General features: G+C 38.9%; 1 protein-coding gene across 4 annotated transcripts in view; it reads left to right on the top strand.

Moving 5' to 3' along the window:
- LOC139114360 (serum paraoxonase/arylesterase 1-like) overlaps window positions 1-18653 on the top strand; it is a 32083-nt gene extending 13430 nt beyond the window's left edge. The window contains exons 1-9 of one of the 4 annotated variants that reach the window (XM_070676041.1): window positions 2943-3135; window positions 7997-8067; window positions 8464-8519; window positions 10469-10652; window positions 12395-12521; window positions 12733-12939; window positions 14672-14753; window positions 14989-15123; window positions 17264-18653. In XM_070676041.1, the coding sequence (XP_070532142.1) occupies window positions 3071-3135; window positions 7997-8067; window positions 8464-8519; window positions 10469-10652; window positions 12395-12521; window positions 12733-12939; window positions 14672-14753; window positions 14989-15123; window positions 17264-17443 (1107 nt within the window). In that variant the 5' untranslated portion in view covers window positions 2943-3070 and the 3' untranslated portion in view covers window positions 17444-18653. Of the gene's footprint in view, window positions 1-2942; window positions 3136-7996; window positions 8068-8463; window positions 8520-10468; window positions 10653-12394; window positions 12522-12732; window positions 12940-14671; window positions 14754-14988; window positions 15212-17263 lie in introns of those variants that run through there. The other 3 variants (XM_070676043.1, XM_070676044.1, XM_070676042.1) reach the window with 3 other exon arrangements.
- The last annotated feature ends 4741 nt before the right edge of the window (window positions 18654-23394 follow it).

The raw sequence follows: 23394 nt of genomic DNA on the forward strand, positions 1-23394 counted from the left end.
GCGGATCCTTTTGCAATTATATGTAAATCGTTCGTTGTAATTAATACATATTATCAAATGCATCACGTTTTGTGAAACGAGAAAACACCTGTATCAATGATACCCAATGTGTACAGAAAATCTTCACATTGTAGTTTCGGCTTTCCGAATAGGTCTATTTTCATCGAAATATGTCCGATGTTTTTTTTTCACTGAACTGTCTGAGATCGTCATTGACGCTTTAGAATAAAAGACGGATCATTCGCCCTAGAGTTTCCGTGCATTCGACCCAGCCTATTAAATCGTCTGAGCTTTCCAACTCATATTTACACAAGAGAGTGTGTAGAGAAAAACTAGGTAATCACACTCACAGCTGTGATGGCGCAGTCAGTGAGAAGGGTTACACAACTACCTTAACTTGCCAAAAATTTCGATTTACCAAATATGCGTGCATTACAGAAAACTCAGTCTGTTAGATGATTGAACTGGCAAGATAATTGTAGTTATATCCAAACAATAGCTATAAACAGTATGTTTTTAGGTTGGTATGCGTTGTATTTCTGCAAACGCTAGGAGGCATCATAGGCCAGTGGCTAGAGCAGTGGACTCACGATCAAAGGATGGTGAGTTCGAGCCCCGGCATAGCTGTGGTGTTGTGTCCTTGAGCAAGGCACTTTATTCCTCATTGTTTCTCCCCAACCAGGAGTGATGGGTACCTGGTAGGACAGAGGTTGTTATGTGTGCGTTTAGCTCTGCTGCGCTTATCGGCTGCACATGTGAGCTGTTGTTTGATCCCCAGGGAGTTTAGTGGTATCATATTAGGTCCAGTGACCAGGGGTAATAATAATTGTAAAGCGCCTTGATCACATGTACTTGTGGATATGTGCGCTATATAAGAACCAAATATTATTAATATTATTATAAAAGCTTAACGTACGCTTAGCTGTAAAACAATAGAAACGGGCCTGCGTGCCGTGAATGCAAAATTCTTGTTGTGTGGATACATCGGCACAGTTAAGTCGTCTGATGCACAGGAAGAATTTGCCAGCCCATTCCGGTCAAGAACTTTCCCTAATGATAACTTAACACACAACAAAGCCGCATATATACTTCCGCTTAATTGCAGGTTATTAGTGTCGGAAGAATTAAAGCGAGCCACTCTACAGTACTCGCACACTTACAGCAAAACGATTTATGTAGTAAGATGATTAATGAAAAATCCTATTTTACTTTTTATTTGCTACAAGTTAACACAATTACTACCTATAGTACGAATCAAATTGTTAGCAATGTTATTGATAATTGACAACTGTACTGTTAAAACCCTTCTGACGAGCACCGTAACCTCTCTTTACTGATGCCGATAAAACATAATTAAATACAAAATATATATTATTGATCCAAAATATTTAGCAAAACCTGTTATATGCCAAGTTAAACACATTTCTTTGCCGAACTCTTTGATTTAAGATATAGGTGCAGTGTACGTACAGTTATCGTACCCTGTTCTGCATTCTGCATAGCTTTCTTTGCTTAACAGGAAAGGAGGTAAATTCGCACACTTTTGGGAGTTGTGGCAATTATTGGTATAGACTCTCACACGTGGGATGGAGTGGGGTCCCAAGCGTGGCACCGAAGGCGCGAGTTGTGGGGATTGGGTTTTATGATCAAGGTTGCTAAGTCTGACTCGGTAAAGAAGCAACAACAACGTGTATTTGCAATGAACTCGCTAGGTTTATTGTTGCACTGACGGTGCGAGGGAAAGAACTGAACAAGACTAGAAATGTAGCAAACTAAACGTGCTTGCAACGAACGCGATAGAAAACCAAAGGAGAAACATTTTGGCGGGAGATATAGTCCACTGTGATTGGTAGAAAGTCATTGAAGTGTCTGATTGGCTGAATGTATCGCATCTAGGATCCGCATAACTTTAAAGTTCAAATAAACTGTTATTTGTCTTCGACACGAGTCGGGAATGTCGAAGGCACGACCGCCAGTGCCGAAGGCACGATTGACTGTTAAAAGTTGCCGCGCCCTCTCCGACAACAGCGAATAAAACTCTGTAACCTAACGCTGAGGAAATGATGGACAGGTGAAGCGGGTCGAAAGTCAGCAGTCATAGCATGGTCAACTGGAAACAACACCAACGCAACACGGCGAAAGCGAAGCAGCTATAGGGCGAAGTCATGGGAAAACATCATGGATATGCAAAGACTTCCAGAGAGAAGTTATTGACAGTCATGTTACTGAAAAAGACGTCTTCATTCAAAGGTCTAGCCAGGGCCAAAATACGGTCTCTCTACAACCATAACCAAAAGTTCAAAACAACTGACGTTTCAGATAACGGAATTACTGTTCCTTAGATAAGCGCGGGATCGGACCTGCGAGCTCTTGCGTTTTGTTTACCTGAAAGAAGCTGAGAAGACGTTGAAGCAAAATCAGCTGAGAGAAAAAATTCATTTTTTACCGGATTACAGGCATACATTTGTGGATAAAGCACGCGTCTATAACCGCCGCTCTTATCGAGCTAAAAGACAAGACAACAAACTGTGTGACTATACACAGTCGCCTCTTTTCTAAAATTGCGCTCTGGGCCTACGCTTACGCACCCCACAGATGAGTGTATATACGCACAAGATGAACCACACATGTTTTAGAGGGCTCGAATGCGCAGAGCGGAATTTTAGAAAACAAGCAACCGTAACCGTGGACCACACTGATCAGTCGCTTGTACCAGACATTGGCCCTAGACTCAACTGTGTCCATTGTTACTGTGGCGATGAAAAAGGCGCAAACAACTATCGATAGTCTACCAGCCTTGCCCCACCATGCAGTAGCGCCCTTGAAGCGATAAGAATGCCCCTTTCAAACCCGGTAAACAATTTCAATTTAATTTATTGTGTGTGTTTTTTGGCGCGGATGCAAACTTGCTCTTCACTGCAAGGTTGTTTGTTGCGTGTGTCATTACTCAAACAGTGTTAGAAACTTCACTCGCTGCTGATTCCCAGTCTGTCTTCGAGAGTCTGCCGATATCGACAGTCTTCGGGTTAGGCCACTTCACGTCCCCGTCATATATCGTATTTCCTTGGAAATGCTTCTCCGAGCAGTATTTTTTGTAGTCCTCTGCATGGTTGCAGCACATGTCTTGAACACTTTGTGAGTATTTTTATCCGATTTGGAATTTCATATGACAGCATGATAGTCTGGCAAAATAGCAACTTTTCACGTACTCTTTCAATGTTTGCGGTGGCACATGATGCCCTGACACCCGTGTTTGTTGCGCAAAGTATCAAAACACCCATATTAAAAAAATATGGGAGAAACTTAGACAAAACCCCCTTATTTTTTATATTGTTTACCAGGTTTGAAAGGGGAATTCTTATCGTTTCAAGGACAAACAATGGGATAGAGTACCCGTTTTTTTGTTTTCATGGACCGCGTTGATGAACAAAAACACCCCTTTCCGTGATTTTGGGAACGCGTATTGGTACCCTTTTTCTCTGAGAGTGGCACCGCCGAGTTGCAATTTAATGCCACGTCACATCGGGTCATAAAGGTTTACAACCTTTAGCTTACATGGTACTAGTATAAAATGGGCGTACGTGTGTAAGATCTAAAGATAGAAATACACTTACTCACAGAAGCTAGTCAGTGAAGTTACCTTGCCGACCAACAAAACGGCAACAAGAAAGTTTGGATTTTTTGATAACTTTAGTTAATGTTACAAAATGGGGAATCGAAGAAATCCAACTTTAAGAACTTTATACTGCTTACAATAGAGTCCAAGGTGTAACGGCTGATTGATATTAACGTCAACAAATCTGACTCTTGTTTGAGGAACGTGCGGCGTTGATTCTACTTCAAATTGACATATTAGGATGCGTTCACAGATACTGACGGGGGGGAGGGGGCTGGAGGAATTCAGAGAATTTTAATATCCTGGGGGTGGTAGAGGGGAACTTGAAAGTTTGCTCTTCTTGTAGGGGGACCTGAAAACATTATGGTTCTCATTAGTTTTTTTCATTTTCCTATTAGTATTTTTTGCTTTTTTTATTAGCCATTTCATTTTGTTGGTAGGTAAAATGAATAACGTTTTATGTCGTCTAATGATTCTAATGTTAGTAATAATTAAACTAAATCTAGAATCATCTTGTTGCATTTCATGACTTATGTTTTGGAAAAATCCTAAAATGTATGAATTCCACTGAATTTTCATAAGAAAAACAACAAGTAGGCCTTGAACTTGTAATGGGGCAGAAGCTGCAACTGTTGGTAATTTTATCAATATTTTACGCCATGAATCTTACCGTCTCCTAACGTATACAACATGCTTAAACACATTATGTTATTTATACAATTTGCCGACAAAGCCTGTATATATAAACACGATTGGTAGTAACCGAATTAGAGTCCAGACTGAAAGTCATTTGTCAATGATACAAATGCACAGTACACATAAACTGTAGGTTGTATTGCCAGGCTGAATACTGGACAGTTTAGAATGCTGTAGGGAGTAGAAAGTTGTATAAACTGAATACAATATTGTCAAAATTATCAATGTTTATACAGCTACTGCCCTGCCATTAGCTAGTAGCAGTGTCACTGTCAGTGACAGAGATAGCTCTGGCTCCGATGTAGTTGAAGAAGGGCTTGGGTCATATGGCGCTCGTGACAGTTATTGAACATACTTGTACACAAGTAAAACTTTGAACAGTGAAGATTCTAATTTAAATGAAGAAGTTAGTTAATAAATTGAGTTTTTTTTTAATTTTTCAGCAAATTTGCCATTATTACACCTAAGATTTCAGAGATGAAAGTTTTATTTGATTGAATGTATAAACCTTCCAGTATTGCCATTTTTGTTAAACTTTTATTAATAGCATCTATGTCGTATATGCCTTGTACTTTTAAAAAATCACTGTGCTCAGTTTTTCACTATTTGGCAAAGTGTAGCCAGGAATTCACAATTCGTATTCTCTCTCATGATCGTCTTTTTGAGCGCTCTTCTGGATCAATTGAACTCAAGTCGGCTTACTATATATAATCCCATGGTATTTTTCTCTGTTTGACGTCATCGTATACGAGTGTTTTTCGCGGAGCCGTACAACTTCGAGCCGAAATATTTATCACATGAACAGTCTTCTTATCTTTCTTTTGACGTAGATGGATCAAAATTATCGTAGCAAATTGCATGAATTTCGTCGCGATTTGTGTTTTACTTACGCGGATTACTTTTATTTAAAGAGTAAAGCGGCCCGTCACCCAGGAGATACTTTCATTCATAAATCCCATCAAGCTGAAATTTGCTACATCAAATAGTATCTCCACCAATCAGACATACGGATTCGGTCACGTGAACGTGTCAATCATTGTCTCGCGCTGTACCGATGCCAAGGCAAGTTGGCCATCGGCGGACATAGCTTTCACCGTGCTACCGACGGATAGCCATAGTATTCAGAGTTACTTAAAATATTTACAAATAGATTTATGAAGTAAATGCAAGGACACGATCGAAACAGTAATTCTCATTCTCAGAGATGCCGTGGCTTTCAAAATATCACACAAGTTTGCGAGCGCGAAAGATTCCGTTCGATGACACACTCATTGCATGTTTATGCCCACAACGTTGCCGTCACCGGTCTCTGCCGGTGTCAACTCGTCAATCCCGATCTCGGTCCTCAATGTTTTCGTCTTACGGACTTTGATGTTTGCAGTGACACATATCTCGCCCGTGGATACATCATAATTTTGTTACTTGACGGAAATTCTGTTTTGAGTGTTGTCTGAGTCAACTTTCGAAGTACATGGGATTCCACAGCGCTGCACACAGCTCGACAGCTTTATGTCTTCGCTACAGCCTTATGCCACGCTGCAAGTTTGATTCCGAGCGAGAATTTACGGAGTTTTTGTGCGATTAAGGAAATTGATCGTTGTTAGTCGAATGAATTTATGCTTGTGCCTCCTATGTCGCTTTCCCGAAGATTATACTGTACTCATTTATTCAGTTTAACTTACGTTGAGGTGTAGGTTTCGATTTTATCGCCAACCGGGCTCGCCAGGTACGACGCCTACGACTCGACTGGAGCCGCGACGTTACTGAGCCATTAAAATAAAACGATCGTCGGTATCTCGATTCGATTCTCGGGAAAAGCTATAGTTTTAGCGACTTGAAATTTCGTTGGACAAATATGCCTTCTATGTTTCCATTTCTGGATTTATCTGGTCACCTTTTTGTAAAAATAACGTGCGAGCTTGCACGACATCGATCACAACAAATTTGTCTGTGTCGCGACGCCTGCATGTATGAACGGTACTATGCACGAAAAAAGTTCCGGTTGATGACGTACAACAGGGGTAATTTGGATTTCGTATCCGTCCTGTTCTACGTCACACAGGTGGAGATTCGGGCCAGTTCATGTGATAAACAGATAAATCCAAACAGTCCACTTATGCATTTAATAATGAATAAATCTAAGAACTTGCCTTGGGAATATGACTCTGCTAACTGCAGACAACATTTCTATAACCAGTATATTTATATGTTCGTCAAACAAAGGTAGTGTCAAACATCTGCAAACAGAACTACGCAATACATGTTTATTTTTTTCTGCACGTACAACCCTAATAAATATGCGGCTATATGATATTTTTTTTGGCGGGGGGAATTGAAAAGTTTTGATCATATAGGGGGATTCTATTAGATATTTCAAAGATATAATGTTTAATTACTATTTTCATTTACGTCAAAACGGTCAAAACGATACACATTTCAAAACTTTAAATTCAAATTTTTTATAGCTCATTTGCATATTAAACGATTTCAGTAACTAGATCAGTTGAAATAGCAGAACCGTGCACACTGAATAACATCAGATTTTTAGGTATACTTGTCACTCTTATATCTACTTTTGGTTTGAGCTTGGCAACTCTGGCTCATGATAATCAGCTCATTTGCATATTGTATTAATTTCCGTAATAAGGATCTGTCAAAACTATATGAAACGAATTTGATCGAACCTCTCAGGTACATTGGTCATACTTTGGTTCAGTCATGCCAACAGTTTGAAGAATGTGACGTATGATCCTACAGTCATACGGTCATAAGGTCATTTGCATGTGAAATGTATATCTGTGACGTGTTCCAGGCGAAAGGTTCCTCAGTGACGATAACGAAGGATATGTTGTTACTAATAGCATAGACAGTCGAGAAACTTTCACGACTATCTATGCTTATAGTATCGCAAGATCGAAACGAATGAGAAATATTGATTTTTCCAATTGGTAAGGTCATATCACAAGGTCATATCACAACGTCCAAGATTCCGAAAATTTGGGTTGGGGTTAAGGTCACGAAAATAGCCTAAAAAAAACATATATTTCATTTCAATGTTGCAGAGAAGGCTACCGCCAGTCCACACACTGCCACTGCTTATTTCTATGAACTTTTGTCTGTCAATCGACATTCAACATTTATACCTTGCGAACTTGATTGAAAGGCAAATAAAATATAGGCAAGAGCATGAAATAGTGTACACACACTCACACACACACACACACACACACTCTCTCTCTCTCTCTCTCTCTCTCTCTCTCTCTCTCTCTCTCTCTCTCTCTCTGAAGGCCTATATAGCAGATTCTTATGAACGAAAGGGGACTACATGAAACATAGGTTCAACAATGAAAATATAAAGATATTTTAAATACTGGATCAAACATAGGACCAAGCTTTCTTTGTCCCGTATGTCTAATCTGCAGGCACGGGCTGGAGCTGCCTACGGATGATGATAAGAAACAAATTCACGATCACCAACGCTTCAAAGCCTGCTAGTATTACAGTCAAATGTAATACTAGTACATAATGGAGTGGGGATGATAAGGAGTTTGTTCTCTTGCGGCTATTTTAGTCATCACTCGTAATTGCAATGTGTACGCTGTAAAGTGGTTGAAAAAAAGCGACTCACAGAGAAAATAAAATCATAACAGCTCTTGTTGACAAAGCCGGGCAATTTTATTTCAGATACCTCTTGGGATATTTCAAGACAATCTACAAACACTATCCGGGACATTGCAGAGTGGTGCCTGGAGTAGGTAATTATAAGACTTGAATTTTGTGCAAGCTTAGCGTGATTAACGTGGTTTTGCTCGGCAGATTAGACTTAAAAAAATCGAAGAACAAATCAGATTAGTTGTATGTTATACACTGAGATGACCATAAAGGGCAATCAAAAAGCATCTCTTTAAAAAGCATCGGCCTTTAATTAGAATGTCGTGTTTGCAAATGCAGTTTTTCCAGAAAATGCGTGGCAACGCTGTTTGCACTTCCCACTTAACATTTCTAGACGATGTGAGATCACTGCAATCTACCGGCCGGCATCAATAGATCAGAAAAAGGGAATCGAACAACCTCTTGTACATTCTTAAAACAGATTCAGGAATTTTGCATGCATTTGAAGCTGTGGTTTTCGCGTATTTTCTTTCCTGTAGATCTGGGTTCTGAAGACGTCACGGTTACCAGCGATGGATTGGCATTTATATCCTCTGTGAGTATCGGTCTGAGAAAACTATTTTCGGAATCAGAATCCCTTCATTTTCAGGTGAAACAGAGTCACGTTGATGATGTTATCACATTTGAAATTTGAATTTTCAATCACACCTGACAGCACATTGATACAAATCAGCTACAGGCGTCCTCCTATTCACGTCATGTTTACGGAAGCGTATTGTGCCATATTAGTAAGAAAAGACCTCGTGATTAGGAGATTGTGATTCCCGTAGTTACGAGTTTTGACTTTACGAGATTCTGATTCTCGTATTTACGAGTTTTGCTTCTCGACTTCACGTTTCTTGTGGTATTTCTGCCCGTCGAATAGTAGCTCCTGAAAGTATTTCAGGTTGCAAACGTTGGTTAGTGTCTATTTCTCATACGTGTAGCTACTTACTCTCGATTTAATGACACTTGATGAAGAGTAAGCAACATGCTACAAACACGCGTGTCCTTCGCCGCTGTACCACACTTACAATGCGAAATAATAGCAGTCAACCAAAAATAACATATATGTTAAGATGCAGTGACATCTTTGAGCAGTCGTTAGATTGTCACCAAAGAAAAAAGTAAGAGCTACATTTGAATAGCATTACATGAGCACACTACATTGTCGACAGTTTTCACTGCCACCAACAGTGTCAAGGTCATTCACAGCAAATTTGAAAACGAAGTTAAACTCGGCCGGAAAGTTCTTGTCTTGACAGAAGGGAAATGCGATGTAGTTGGTCTGATACTAGAGAGATCAGATTTTTGTTATGGAACACAGGCTTATGCCTCGCAATGATCACCGATGAGCTGGTTATGTTTGATCTGTAAAGCCGTACCTTAACAATAACGTAACAGTCTGCTTCTTATCAACATCTCCATCTTTGCTGATAGATGACATTATAGTTGATGCAGGACGATCTTTCTGCCCCTATCGTCTCATATAAAAATTATCAGGAATTGATAAAAGGAAGGCAGGTCAATTCATATCGAAGAGTATTGTATGTTACCTAATAATTCTGCCTGATATGTTTTCGGAATATTTTCACTGTATTTGCGTATCCAGGTGAATTGAATAGATTTAGATTTGTCGTTCTGATGCTTGCGTTTTCGAGAAGTTTTTCTATTTTTAATTCATTTGGATATAACTTAAATTCCTAGTATGTTCCAAAACATGAACATTTCTTCAAGCCATATGCTCGCCATGATTCTTGGCAAGAATTTTGATCTGGAGGATGACTTATTGAATATCTACAATAGTAATCGTGTAACAGGGCAAATTTCATTCATTCATTCATTCATTCATCAATGAATGATAAAGACTTAATTACTTACTATAACTAATGAAATTAAGATTCATGCAAAAACGTGATCTTCGTTGAACAATAACCAACAATATGTATGCGAAAAATAAAAAGCTCGAACTGTAGAAAGACTGTGTGACTTATTATAGATTAAGTCTCTATGACTAAGAGAATCGGGGCTCATAGTTACGAGAATCAGGAGAATTGAAATCTCGAAACTACGAGAATCAAAACTGATAATACAAGATTTTAAATCTCGCAATTACGAGTTTTGAATTCTCGTAATCATGAGAATTAAAATCTCGTGAATGAGAATGTTTTTAATTTTCTGTCTTACAAAAAGGGAACTAATACGCTGCCGTACATGTTGCATGCAGAATGTTGCAATAAAAGAGAAAAGAGCATGACAGATATTTCATAAGTCCATTTGAAATAAGTCATCGATTGTTGTTTAAGTAAGTGTTTAGCCGGAAATAATTACAATCAAAATGAGAATAAGGTCCAGAAAGTTAGAGATAGGCAATTCCCGTGCTGACATTCACAATGAACAGTACAGTATTGTTAAGAACAATGATCCCGCCATTGTTCGAAATACACTTCTGAGAAGCTGATTCTGAGAAAATTAATTTGAATTTTGTCATTTCCATGCCTTCAGGGATTGCGAGGCTTTGGTAATAAGAGTGACCCATTAACACAGCCACCATTACTTAAAGGAAGGATATTTCTATTCGACTTCAACCATCCAGAAAAGAATGCCGTAGAGATCGCCCTTGAGGGAGACTTTGACAGAGAGAATTTCTATCCGCTTGGTATTTCTCTGTATGAAGATTCGACTACCGGTAGGACCTTAAGGGAACGTTCAGATATTACTGTCAGGGGTTAGCCGGCAAAATCAAGGTGCTCGTCTTACCTTAGAAAACGGCAAGGGGTGGTGACTTAACATTATGGCTATTTTGGTCCTATCACCTTATTCAAAACGTAGTGCAGAATTGAATATGGTGAGATCTATTGACCAAAGGCAATGTAGAGAAAACTCTAAATCAAGTGAACACTAGTGTGCATATATGTTGTGGCTATTAATTATTTTATTTTATTTGGGGAGGGAGAGAATGGGAGAGAGAGATGTTTATGCAAAAGCAAATGCATACTGCCAACTGCAACAAACGTTTAATGTAGAACCTAGTGACTGTAACTTTTGACAACGTCTATATATGTATTTACTTCAGCAACGATGAGGTGACATTATTTAACCATCCACCAATTTAAATGGGATTATCAATTCTATTGAGTATGAATGACGACAAATAAATTTTGATAGAATTTGTATGCCCAGACCAGGCCACATGACGGAATGCTCCATAAATGATACTCACGCGTTGACACGTATTAATGCGACTTTACTTGCCCATGAAAAATGAACGCCGTCCTCATATCCCGCAGTTTAGCTCTGCTTCGAAAGTTACCCCTCAATGAACGTCCCTATCTAGCATTTCGCAATAAACTGCGGAAGATCGTCCAGTAAAAATCCCAAGTCGTAACTCCAAAATTCTCTCACATTCCTGACATCAATGAGACGGTAACTACAAATTTTGGCTCTTTGTGAAGAAGTCTTTCGCATATATGCAGTTATTAAAGTTCCATTAGCTGTATCTTCTGGCGATTTTTCCGTTAGTTTTGATTGAAATGATCACTGGCTCATGTTGAATAGCCTGTCAAATAACAGAGAATCGCATATTATTCGGAAACATTACGTGCCCTACAACTAAATAACATGTGATTTTACAACGAAAATTTCAATTTCTGTCCGGACAGAAATACAAACTCTGTTGACACGCGAATTGCAACGTAGGCATTCTTCTGCACCTGCGCGAGCCATTTACAGCAATTTCAAAATAAATATTCATTACTTATGCCCGGTACTTACGTCGTAGTCCATTGTCCGAGCACGTTGCGTAGCCAGATGTCTGGCAATCCACGATGCAATGTTGTTTTGATCCGGCAATAAACGTGAACTTGTACATCTGGCGTGATCGCGGCGTCACCATATCTGCGTTCTCCCCACCAGCACGCTGAGCACGCCAGACGTCAACAAACGAGTCGGAAGGGCAATACGTTTGAACAAAAATTAGCAGTTTTATGTGGCTATAACATCACCAATCATGTGTGTTTCTTCGTAAAACAACATTTTGCAACAAATATGAGCCTCCAACATGAAATTTTCCGAGGTAAAAAATGGTCAAAAGTTACAAATAATGGCCCTTTAATGTAAAAGCATCATATCTGAAAATTGATATTTTTTAGTACTGGCTGCTCTTTTAAATGTGAACGCCATCTTTGATCACCTTTACGTTCATGTGTTTCATATACCTTCAAGTTTTTCCAGTCAGTTTGGATACAATTTTTACAGCGCTTAACCTTTAAACAGTATGGCAATGTACATTACATGTGCGTAGGCCGTATTCACAAGATCAATCAAAAACATTTCAATAACAGTTTGTTTTTTTTCATATAATTAAAAATTCTCAGAAGTCAACAGCAACATCTACCATGTGACTTGAGATATACATGTTTCCTTGACTAGGGGAGAAGAAACTGTTTGTTATAAATAACCACATCAGTAACGAAAACAGAGTGGAGATATTTCGCTTTGACGAGAGGACTTCATCACTTCATCATTTGAAGACCATCATCGGTGAAACGCTGTACAGGTGGGTAGAAAGATCTCTTACTATTTCTATTGTGAAGACAAACGATGTTACATTGGTCTGATCTGACCCGACACCTTCATCTCATCCATCGGTGATGTTAATAACATTTGTTTCCAAATGTTAATGTCCCTACAGATACATACGTTTATGTTTGAGCGAGAAAATCCATGTGATAAAATGGCGTGTCATTCTTAGACAATTTCTTCTCCAGCTTAAACGACTTGGTGGCTGTTGGACCGGAGACATTTTACTACATCAATTATATGTATTTCACGAAACAAACGCCACTTGCCTTTAAATTGGAAACGTACTCTGGTTTGGCCTGGGGAACTATTGGTCTTTACAGCGAAGGCAAAGATATGATAATATCATCTGGCTATCGAATACCAGTTGGGATAAACGTCTCACCAGACGGGAGGTTAGTCTATAGCTTTCTGTTGTTGTGGCGACTGCTTTTAAAATAATGCTTACCACAGGGTTTGGAATTGTACCCCAGGAATTTTACCGCAGGCAAGTAGATGCTACAGTATCAATTCACAACTGCTACTCTTTACCAAAATAGCCAAGGAAAATTTAACGAGTAGTCTAATTCTACTTTAGGAAAGACCGTCGTTTCCTGTGACCTCTCTGAGACCCTGTAAAAATCCTGACTAGAGTGGCAAAGTCCTTTTTAGACAATGGTCAGCTAAGAAATAACACATCGCTGGATAAATATGGTCTTCACGTAGGCATGGGTATCACTTCATGACTGAACATTAACAGACGAACATTATAAGGTAGACAAACAGTGGCTCTACCTAAAGAGTGCGAATTTGCAGAATATATAAGGAATTAGCTCTTTACCAGGATCAAGAAATGCACTGAGAGTTATTACATATAATCTCATGGTATTTTTCCCGCCTTAGGCTAGAAGCTGTACGGCTCCGCAAAAACACTCGTATAGGATGACGTCAAACAGAGAAAAATACCAGGGACATGTATAGTTATCACATGAACAATCTTCTTATTTTTCTTTTGATGTCGATGAATCAAAATTATTGCCACAAATTGCATGATTTTTGTCGCGCTTTGTGTTTTATTTACCATGATTATTTTCATGTAATGAATAAAGTGGCCATGGGATATTCAAATGATTTACAGGTACTTTCATTCATAAATCCGATCAAGTTGAAATTTGAATACACGAATTGTATCGCCACCAGTCTCCACCAATCAGACATACGGATTCGGTCACGTGAATCAAGTCTCGCTCTGTCCCGACGCCCACGGAAGACGGCCATCGTAGGACGTGGACATAGCTTTCAACGCGCTAGCGACGGTTAGCCATAGTTTCCAGATTATGTACAAAATATATTCATGAAGAAAATGCAACGACACGATCGAAACAGTAGTCCTCATTCTTAGAGGTGCCTTGGCTTTTAAAAATACCACAAGTTCACGACCTTTGCAGGCCCAAAAGATTCCCTTCGATCACACATAGAGTATACCTCATAGCATGCTTGTGGGCACAAGTGCCGCAACGCTGCCGTCACCAGTCTCTTCCGGTGTAAACTCGTCAATCCCGATATAGATCGTCAATGTTAACGTCTTATAGACTTTGATGTTTGGAATGACACAAATCTCGCTTGTAGATACCTCCAAATTTTGTTACTTGACGAAACTCTTTTGTGTTGTCCGAGACAACTTTCAATAATACTTACATCCACAGCGCTGTACTACAGAGTTCAGGCAACACCTCGACAGGTTAATGTCTTCGCCACAGCCCTACGCTGCAGGCTCGATTCCGATCGAGAATTTACGGATTTTTTATGTGACGAAGGAAATTAATCGTTGTTCGTCAAATAACTTGATGTTTGTGCCTTCCATGTCGCTTTCCCGAAGATCACCTTTTCGTAAAAATGTCATGAGAGCACGGCATCGATCACGACAGATAGGTTTGTGCACGCAAGCGTCGCGACGTGCATGTATGCACGGTACCAGTGCAGGAAAAATGTTCCGATCGATGACGTAAAACAGGGGTATTATGGATTTCGTATCTATGCTAGTCTTCGTCACACAGATTGCGATCCGGGCCAGTACGTGTTATAATCTAGGAATGCCATATCTCATACGACACATCAGAAAATTGCATCATGTGATTGTCTCGACAGGCACTTGTATGTTTCGACTTCATTAACTGGAGAATTGGTGATATTTGAACGTGGAAAAGACGACAGTATTACGGAAATAAAGGTATGGTTTATTCTGTAAAATGTTTGACCTGATTATTCGGTAGAGCGTTTTTTCGAAAAAGTTCTAATGACGAAGACTGTAAAATATATATGTAGTTTCTGTTTGCAGTGTTTGCCCATACAACTTCGAAAATACAGATTAGCAGTTAAAGTTAGTTCTTGTAAATGGTTTTTGAGACATCGTTTTTTCTTACTCTCATGAATTGGGACATTGTATGACCTTCTCTTGTAATCAGCGTGTCAGCTTGCATACGTCTCCTGATAACATCGAAGTAGACAGAGAAACGGGAGACCTTTGGATTGGTTGTATTCCGAGTCTACATCTCCACATGGCCCATCTAGAGAATTATGCAAATCCTGGCACCTCTCAAGTAAGTGAGGAAGTAATACAAACGCACAAACAAAATAAACAAGAAAATAGTGAGTCGAAGATGAGCTCTTCTGGCGGAGAAGATGAAAGTGATTTGATGTTTTTTCAGTATGTTCACCATTTATGGGAAAATATTATATATTATTCGTGCTTTGCACATTGCCAGCAAACGAGCTATATTATGTACGTCCAGTTCCTCCATCGACGAATCTGCTTAGACGTTTTGACTTGTTATTACCCAGATTCTCGATAGACTTTGTACAAACTTGAAAGGAAAAACTGCATGCATGAACAACTTTGGCACGCCGCAAACGGAAAACAAAACCACAAAGCTTGTGTGCTTTTTTGCCATAAACCTTTCGTTTATTAATGGTAGAAATAATGATGATGATGGTAAATGTAACCAGAACATGTATTATTGTTTTCAGTATTTAAAGTTTGACAGTTATATGTACGCAGAACGTGACTATTTTTTGCACTTTGCTTTATCAAATACCAAAGAATGCCAGTGCCTTCGTCAGCGTGTGTAACTTTATACATGTCCCTGTCTGAATATGCCTTTCTGCTTGTCCGTAGCATCTATTTTGTACAAAAGTGTCACATTTAATTCAACTTGTATGTATGTGTTTGTTACGACGTTTAATCCACAGATTAGTGTAAGTCTTTTGATTGATTCTGAGAAAGTTTTTGGGATTAGAATTTGATGATGATGGAGATTTTAATACTGCTATGATAACTGTGCATTGCAGCTGACAGGGCCTGACAAACGGCACCTTCATTAGTCGGATGTTCATACTTTTTTGATTGTGGCTATCATTTTGACAGTCTGAATCTTGCAATCATTTGTCGAATGCCAAAATAACTGTGAGGAAACGATGATAAAATTCAATTTGTGAGAAGCATAATGGACTACGGTTTGAATAACTCTATTATAATTTCTTTTTAATTTTAAAGAGGCACTCCCACTTTGTAACATTTTTAAAACACATTTTTTTAATGCCAACGGTCGATATTTGACTTGGCGACTGCGCGCGGATCGCGAGATATCGATAAAAACATGTCATTTCCCGAGCGTATTTTTCACATCCTGAAGTTTTACGATCTTTCTAATTTTGACTCGAAATCCCCCGAAGGTTTGTTGTTGTGCTGATTGACGATATTCTAGGGAGTCTACAATAAGTTCGAACGACGCAATTAATTTACTTCCCACTGCAAAGACTTTATAGCCTATAGGCCTACAGCATTATGCCTTTAGCCTACCTCAGGTAAGTTTTTAAAAACTTCTCCTTAGTTATTGTCGTTTTCATTATTCTAAATCGGTTGTATTATATTTTTAACCAATATCACATAAAACCTCAGTTTTTACATGTCAAATATTAGCCGCCTCCGATGACTACATTTTGTCGTCTGCCACACAGTACAACGCGCGCGTGGTATGCGCGCGTGGCATGCGTCTATGCATATCACGCGGCGGCCGCTATGTATCAACCGCACGTAACTGTGCTAGTCACCTTTGCCAATTCTGGTGGAATCAGCAAAAATTGTTTTTCGTTTATACGCCAAGTCAGTAAGACTCAGCTTTCTCCCATGGGGGATGACCGATCACCGAGGCAAGTGGTACTGTGGCGTACAGCAGCGTCAGCGTAGACTCGTACTCCATAGCTCAGTTGACAATGGCCCCAGTGCCGAACGTTCGATGTTCGGAAGCTGAATTTAGGTGGGCCACCGGAATTCAAACTTTTACTTTTTTGAAGACATGTTTTTATCGATATCTCGCTATCCGCGCGCAGTCGCCTCGTCAAATATCGACCGTTGGCATTAAAAAATGTGCTTTAAAAATGTTACCAAGTGTGAGTGCCACTTTAAGGAATCGATACATTTTCAATGCAATTTTACGAGAAACAGAAGGTTGTCATAATATAATTAAAAAGCCTTGTAACTTTGCCGTAAGTACATCCATTCATGCAATAAAGTAAATTACACGGGTGCCAGGTTACTGTTGGTATGATTTATAGTTAATAAAAATAACAATGGAACACTGTTACATATAAAATTGTTGAAATTTCTGTTCATAAATGAAGATGTGCGACAGCATAAATGCATAAGTTAATTCGTCCCCTTGTGTCAACGTTCGCCTGCAGGTATTGCGGCTGCGTTTTGGTGACCAGAACTCTCCATTTGAGAACATCGATGTGAGAGAAGTACTGATGGATGATGGCTCGCTTATCAAAGGATCCAGTGTCGCCAGTTACTATGACAACAAGATGTTGGTCGGTACGGTGGTCCACAAACTCGCGTACTGTGAACTCAGCGCTTTTTAGAGTGAACAAGAGATACTTCATCGATTCGAATTCTGCTAAGCATATACGTTCCTTTGTGTACCAGTAAAAAGATTGTACAGACATGTGCAGTTCGAACATGTGTAGTACTACTTTTCGAAATACCGAGGATACAGTCACTGCAAAATTGTATATTAACAGAATAGGAAATTTCGTTTAAAGTAAAAAATCAAAGACAATCTGGAAATACTCTGATCAAACAGAAAACGTCATTTTTATTCATCATAAGTTGCAAAGCCTTAAAGAATTATTAAATGACAAGCGCATCCTTCTGCAATTAATACGTAAATTGTTCGTTGTAATGAATACATATTACAAAATGCATCCAAACTTTGTGAAACGATAAAACATCCACATCGATGGTACTCGTTGTGTACAAGAAATCTTGCGTTCTTAATAGGTTTATCTTCATCGGAATATGTCCGAGGTATTTTTACTGACCTGTTTTGCGATCGTGATTGATATTTTAGAATAAAAGACAGATCATTTGCCATAGATTTTCCCTGCATTCGACCCAGCCTATTAAATCATTTAAACTTTACAACACATACGTCCGCAAGAAAATATGTAGAGATAAACAGGTAATCACACTCAAATCTCTCATGGCGCTGTCAGTGACAAGGGTTACACCACTGCCTTACATTGCTTTGCTTTGACGCATTGGCATAAAGCGAACTGAACATATTATCTATATTAGCTGAGCAGTAATTCCTATCGATCACAGAGAAGTCAATTCTGCAAAAGTTGAAACACTGTCTTGCAGGAGGTCAAATGTAGTCAAAACAACTACACCCGAAAGAAAGTGACACGACTTGGACAGTGCGTGGACATATATGGTGTTGTTGTTTTGACTACATCTGACCTCCTACTAGACAATGTTTCAACTTTTGCAGAGTTGATTCCTTTATGATAGACTCATGTCACCGCTTAACTGATAATCGCACCTGACAGTGTTGGCAACACCTTTATTTACACAATATGTCTGTTCGTCAAATGCCAATGCGTCAACTCAAACCACTGTAAGTGACAAAAAATTTCGATTTACCATATGTGAGTGCATTACAAAAATTGTCTGTTAGATTATTGAACTGCTAAGTTAATTGTAGTTATATCCAAACATAGCTAAACAGAGTGTTTTACGTCAATACGTTGCATTTCTGCAAACGCATAAACTTGTGGTCCTCACTTTCAACGATTGTGCGAGTGTCTCTTTATTTACTTGGTAAATGTTGGTAAGGAAAAGTAAAGGTGGCAATCGCCTTTAACCAAAGTCCCTATTTTTGGTTTTACCTCCAGTCCAATTGATCAAGGTCTTAAGGGTGACATATGATGGGGGTCAAAGATAGTGGAAAAGGTCGACTGAAAGCCGCCAGTTCATGTTATTTGATCTGATAACGTCTGATAACTTTCGTGTCACCATTCGGGCACCTTCAATAGACATGTCGGAGTGGCTTTAGCTACAGAGTCACCTTGCTTGAAGCATGCTTTTTCGCTTTGTCCTCTTGATATTACGAAAGATAATATTTAAACAATACAAACAATGCTTGCGGTCAGGCATTCATGCAAAATACATGTTGTTTGGACTAATACAAGGTAAAATGCGAAAAAGCAAACCACCTAGGCTGCATTCAAAAACACCCCTTAAAGGGAGGGGGACTAGAAACAAAAGTGTCTCTGAATGATTTGAAATATGTGTTTGGTTGTCAATTTTAAGCTATAATTTTTGTCTATTTTTTGTGTGGATTCGTTTTGTATAACCGCTGCAGTTTCTCGTTCTGCTCCTGTGAACGTGATGAAAAGTCCAGCACGGCCATATGTACGTGTTCTGCCAGTATTGTGGTTAAAAATTGAATTCAGGTCCGGACTAGAATTCATTTGTCATCAATAACAATGATTACGGTCTTCACACATCCATATACAGAGTATTTGCCAAACAAGAATTTGGTTATTCTGGCATGCTGTGGGTAGTAGGACAAGAAACTGCAATCGATGTACAGAACAAAACATACATGATGGGGCAAACGGAGAGCTAATGTCCCTTTTACCGGGTATACAAATATGTTAATTTTGTAGGTAAGGGAAGTCATCCTGTTTCAACATCTTTTTACTATGATCGCACTAGGGACAATGGCGGTAATGCATATCTTTTTTATAATTTGGCCTGTAATTGTACAGAAAGCACTATTTTATATTGTTTATCAAGAAACGTATTACAGCCTAAAATAAGTTTACACACATATAAACATATATACTTACATATTACAAATATAGGTTTTGTCAGGAAAATATTTAATAGTTTACATGTAGACTACCATGAGAAGTAAAATAATACTTTTTGGTGAAATTCCAATATAATATTTGTTGTCCACATCTTCACTTTCAAACACCCTATTTGAATCAAGTGCATTTTTATCAATTGTAAAGATCTAGCTTGTTTTTAGGGGAAAATGTTAATAGTTTGCCCAATAGACTCCCATCTATTATAATTTGATATTTTTGGACGAGGCATTATATGCTTGCACAAAAAATTACGATCCACCTGTAATTTCCGTCCAATCTCTTTGAGGAGGATTTCAAAATTAGGAAGTCAGAAGGTGGTTTGAACGCATTGTGAGTTGTTAGGGGGCATTTGAAAACAAATCTGAGCACTTTTTTGGATTATCCCGCCCCTCTCCAGAGATATTTGTGATTACTGCCTTGACATATATTGACTTTGATTATTTATACGTTGTTAGTCCTTTGTGTTCCTTAGACATTTTTTTATCAAGGTGGTCAATTTGCTGTTAGATTTAGCTGATAATAAACTGAGTGTCCCTTTAAACATACAATTTAATTGTATGCAACGTATAGACCCGGGATCAAGATTGTTCTAGTCTGTTAAAAAGATTATGGAGGTGTCATAGCCTTTTTGTTTTCAATTGTGATCTAGTAAGTAGTATGCATTTCCTGGCAAGACAATCTGTAGCTGTGGGTCTATAGCTGTGATGTTTTCAGACGTGATTCTTTCCTTTTACCGGCTGATTTCGACTTTTAAGACTTTTAATGCCTCCACCATAGCTATGGAAACTTCCGTAGACTATCGTTCAAATCCGCCCGTTAAGTACCCTCTGCGCAAATTTGTTCGACGATATTTCGAAAAGTTTCCACCCAATTACAAATTGCTTGGTTATTAGGGACTCACCACGACCAGAAATCCGCCCAAAATTCACCTAAAAAAATATCACCTTTTTTCTGGTTTACCTGACATGACTACCCGGAGACCGCAATTTTCTAGCGTAAAATTGTTGGTTGAGGCTCAGTGCAGCACGTCACTACAGTGACGTGCTCGGTGACCTCTCATATATGAGTTGTCATACATATGTATACATAAGTTATCGGCTTTTAGGTCTAGAGATCTGATAACGTATATCGAAGCTGTAAATCGTTCACCTATCACTTTGCACAGGATGCAGTGTTGCCAGTTACTATGACCAGACGATGTTTGTCGTTACGGTGGTTCACAAGCTGGCGTACTGTGAACTCTGCGCTTTTAAAAGTAAATAAATGGTACTCAATCAATTCTGCTGAGTATATTAATTTTGTTTTTGTCAGAGTCCAAACATCGTCCAGGCTTATGGAGATGGTGCTGCCGTCATGTCACTATTTAGCTAAAAATATTCGAAATGACTTTGACGCAGTTGCTGCAAAAGTATATAATACTTATTTATGAATTTCGCTCAACGTCAAAAATAAAAGTGTCAAATCTGGAAAAGCAAATCTGGAAAGTAATAAATACTGGACAAACGGTAAACATAACTTCACTTTATTTAGGATTAATAGATTAAATGACAAGCAGGGCTTTGTCATGAAATGCTGGCTATTCGTGACGTTTCTTGCAAAAGTATATCATCGTAATCATTATCTTAAAATAAAGATAACCTATCGCCCTAGTTCCCACTGTGAGCTCCTCTTATGTTGTTGTTTCGCAGTGCGAAAGGGTTACAGCATCTGGCTAAAATGTGGTAACCTATAAAATCCGTAATTCTGGCGTAATTCCGGCGTAATTCCGTGTTCCGGAATCACGCCGGAATCAATCAGATATTTTTAATCCTCATGATGGCGAGCGTTAATGATAACGCACATTTTGAAAGTAGATGAAAATACAGCGAAAAAAGGTCACCGGCCTACCCTCGATACGAGTTCCTGTGTCAGCATTGACCGGGTCAAAGGTAATATTTTGTTTACTCCACTGTCTCACTTTTGTCAGAACTAATACTTTTTTCTGTTTTCTCCACTTTTAATCTACCACGGAAATATTGAAGTCTTTGACGCGATGAACTTAAGTCTAAGTACAAAGAACTCTGATCGTGTAATCATGTGCATGATAGCACGAAGAAAATCTGTCTATACGAGAGGACGTTTTACACTACATATGGGCGACTTGTTCGACCAACCCTAATTTTACGCTCCGACATGAAAATTAGGTTTTCTTCTTCCTTTTTTATCTTCATACCGACTCTAAATTTCAGCCAGAACGTTGGAAATTATGGTAATTATGTGTTTATTTACATTCAAAATTAGGGACTAGGGTAATTTTTCTGCCATGGTCGCGTTCCCTCCGGTCGCGCGCGATTCTGTTAACTTTTTCTCGCCTATGATTGACCAATCAACGATCGGCTTCAGTCTTTTTTGTGTTTTAATTCTCTGCTCCACAGTGGTGAGCTTGATTCCGGCGGAATCACGGACATGACGTAAAGACGGAATTACGTAAATTCCGTAATTTACAGGTTATCCTAAAATGTAGCGATCATTCCAATCGTGATTTTGCGGTAACCCTTCAAAACATGGCCGTAACAGCTATTGCATACCTATATTTTTTCTGTTAAAATTCCATTTCGTATTCCAGGAATCCCAAGGCTTCTGAAAAATACAGGTTTGGTATCTATCCTGTTTGGTGTTGGGGGTTGCATGTAGACGCCCTCTAGCACACGGCCTGGTTATGTTTCTGCTTTTTAGCACATTTTAGCGTTCACCACGCCCACATAGACCTACACTGTCATGACCGGCGTCTGTGTCAGTCTGTTGTAAACCACATTTGTGCTACTGATGATATCTTGAAGGGGCAAACTACTTATGAGTTCCATGTAAAAGCAAATTGACAAACTTGATTAAAATTTCGATGGAAAACAAAGGACTAACACCATGCAAATACTCGATGTCAACAAAGACTAATGGGAGAACCAGGGATTCAGGACTGTCTCTTTAAAACAATAGCAATGCTCATCATGCATTTTCACTCTAAGGTGTTCTGCCCACGCCTGCTGATTTAATTATATTTTATAATGTAAGGATTTAATACTCGCAAAGTACTTGACAACTTAAGGTTCGTTTTTGTTTATATTAAGGGCCACTTTTTTGTGACAAAACAAATTTACTAATTGTAAAGGAGAACGCTTTCTGAAAAGAAACAACTCTTGGTAGAATGAAGGAGCTCTTTGGTAATTAATAATACACAATCCTTTTTTGAGACTTGGTGCCAAAGAGGGCAGCCTACAGTTTAAGCTACGTTCCAGACAGTGTCAGCTGTCTGAGAAGGCTTCTCCTGCCACAGGTAATTTACTACAACAGATCACTGCACTTTATCTATAGCCCTCATCATATTGCTTCTATTGCAATGAAGTTCATGTTTCACAGAGAACCGGCTTGTCCTTTTCCTCGGGGATTACTCTGAATCATCAAAAGTATTGACTGCTCGAGACATTCTTAGTTCGTATGTATTACATTCAATGTATTTATTTCACAGAAGACAAGCTTACAATAGTCATCGCCAAAGCTTCTCAAATGTCTTTGCTCATGCAAAAAAAAAAAATAATTAAAATTGTGCTGTTCCGATAACACGGTTTTCAAAAATGGGGTAGGTAGGTTGGCAGGATTTTTTTTCCATAATATTTTTA

Source organism: Ptychodera flava, chromosome 16, assembly GCF_041260155.1.
Source record: "Ptychodera flava strain L36383 chromosome 16, AS_Pfla_20210202, whole genome shotgun sequence".
Taxonomy (NCBI): Eukaryota; Metazoa; Hemichordata; class Enteropneusta; family Ptychoderidae; genus Ptychodera; species Ptychodera flava.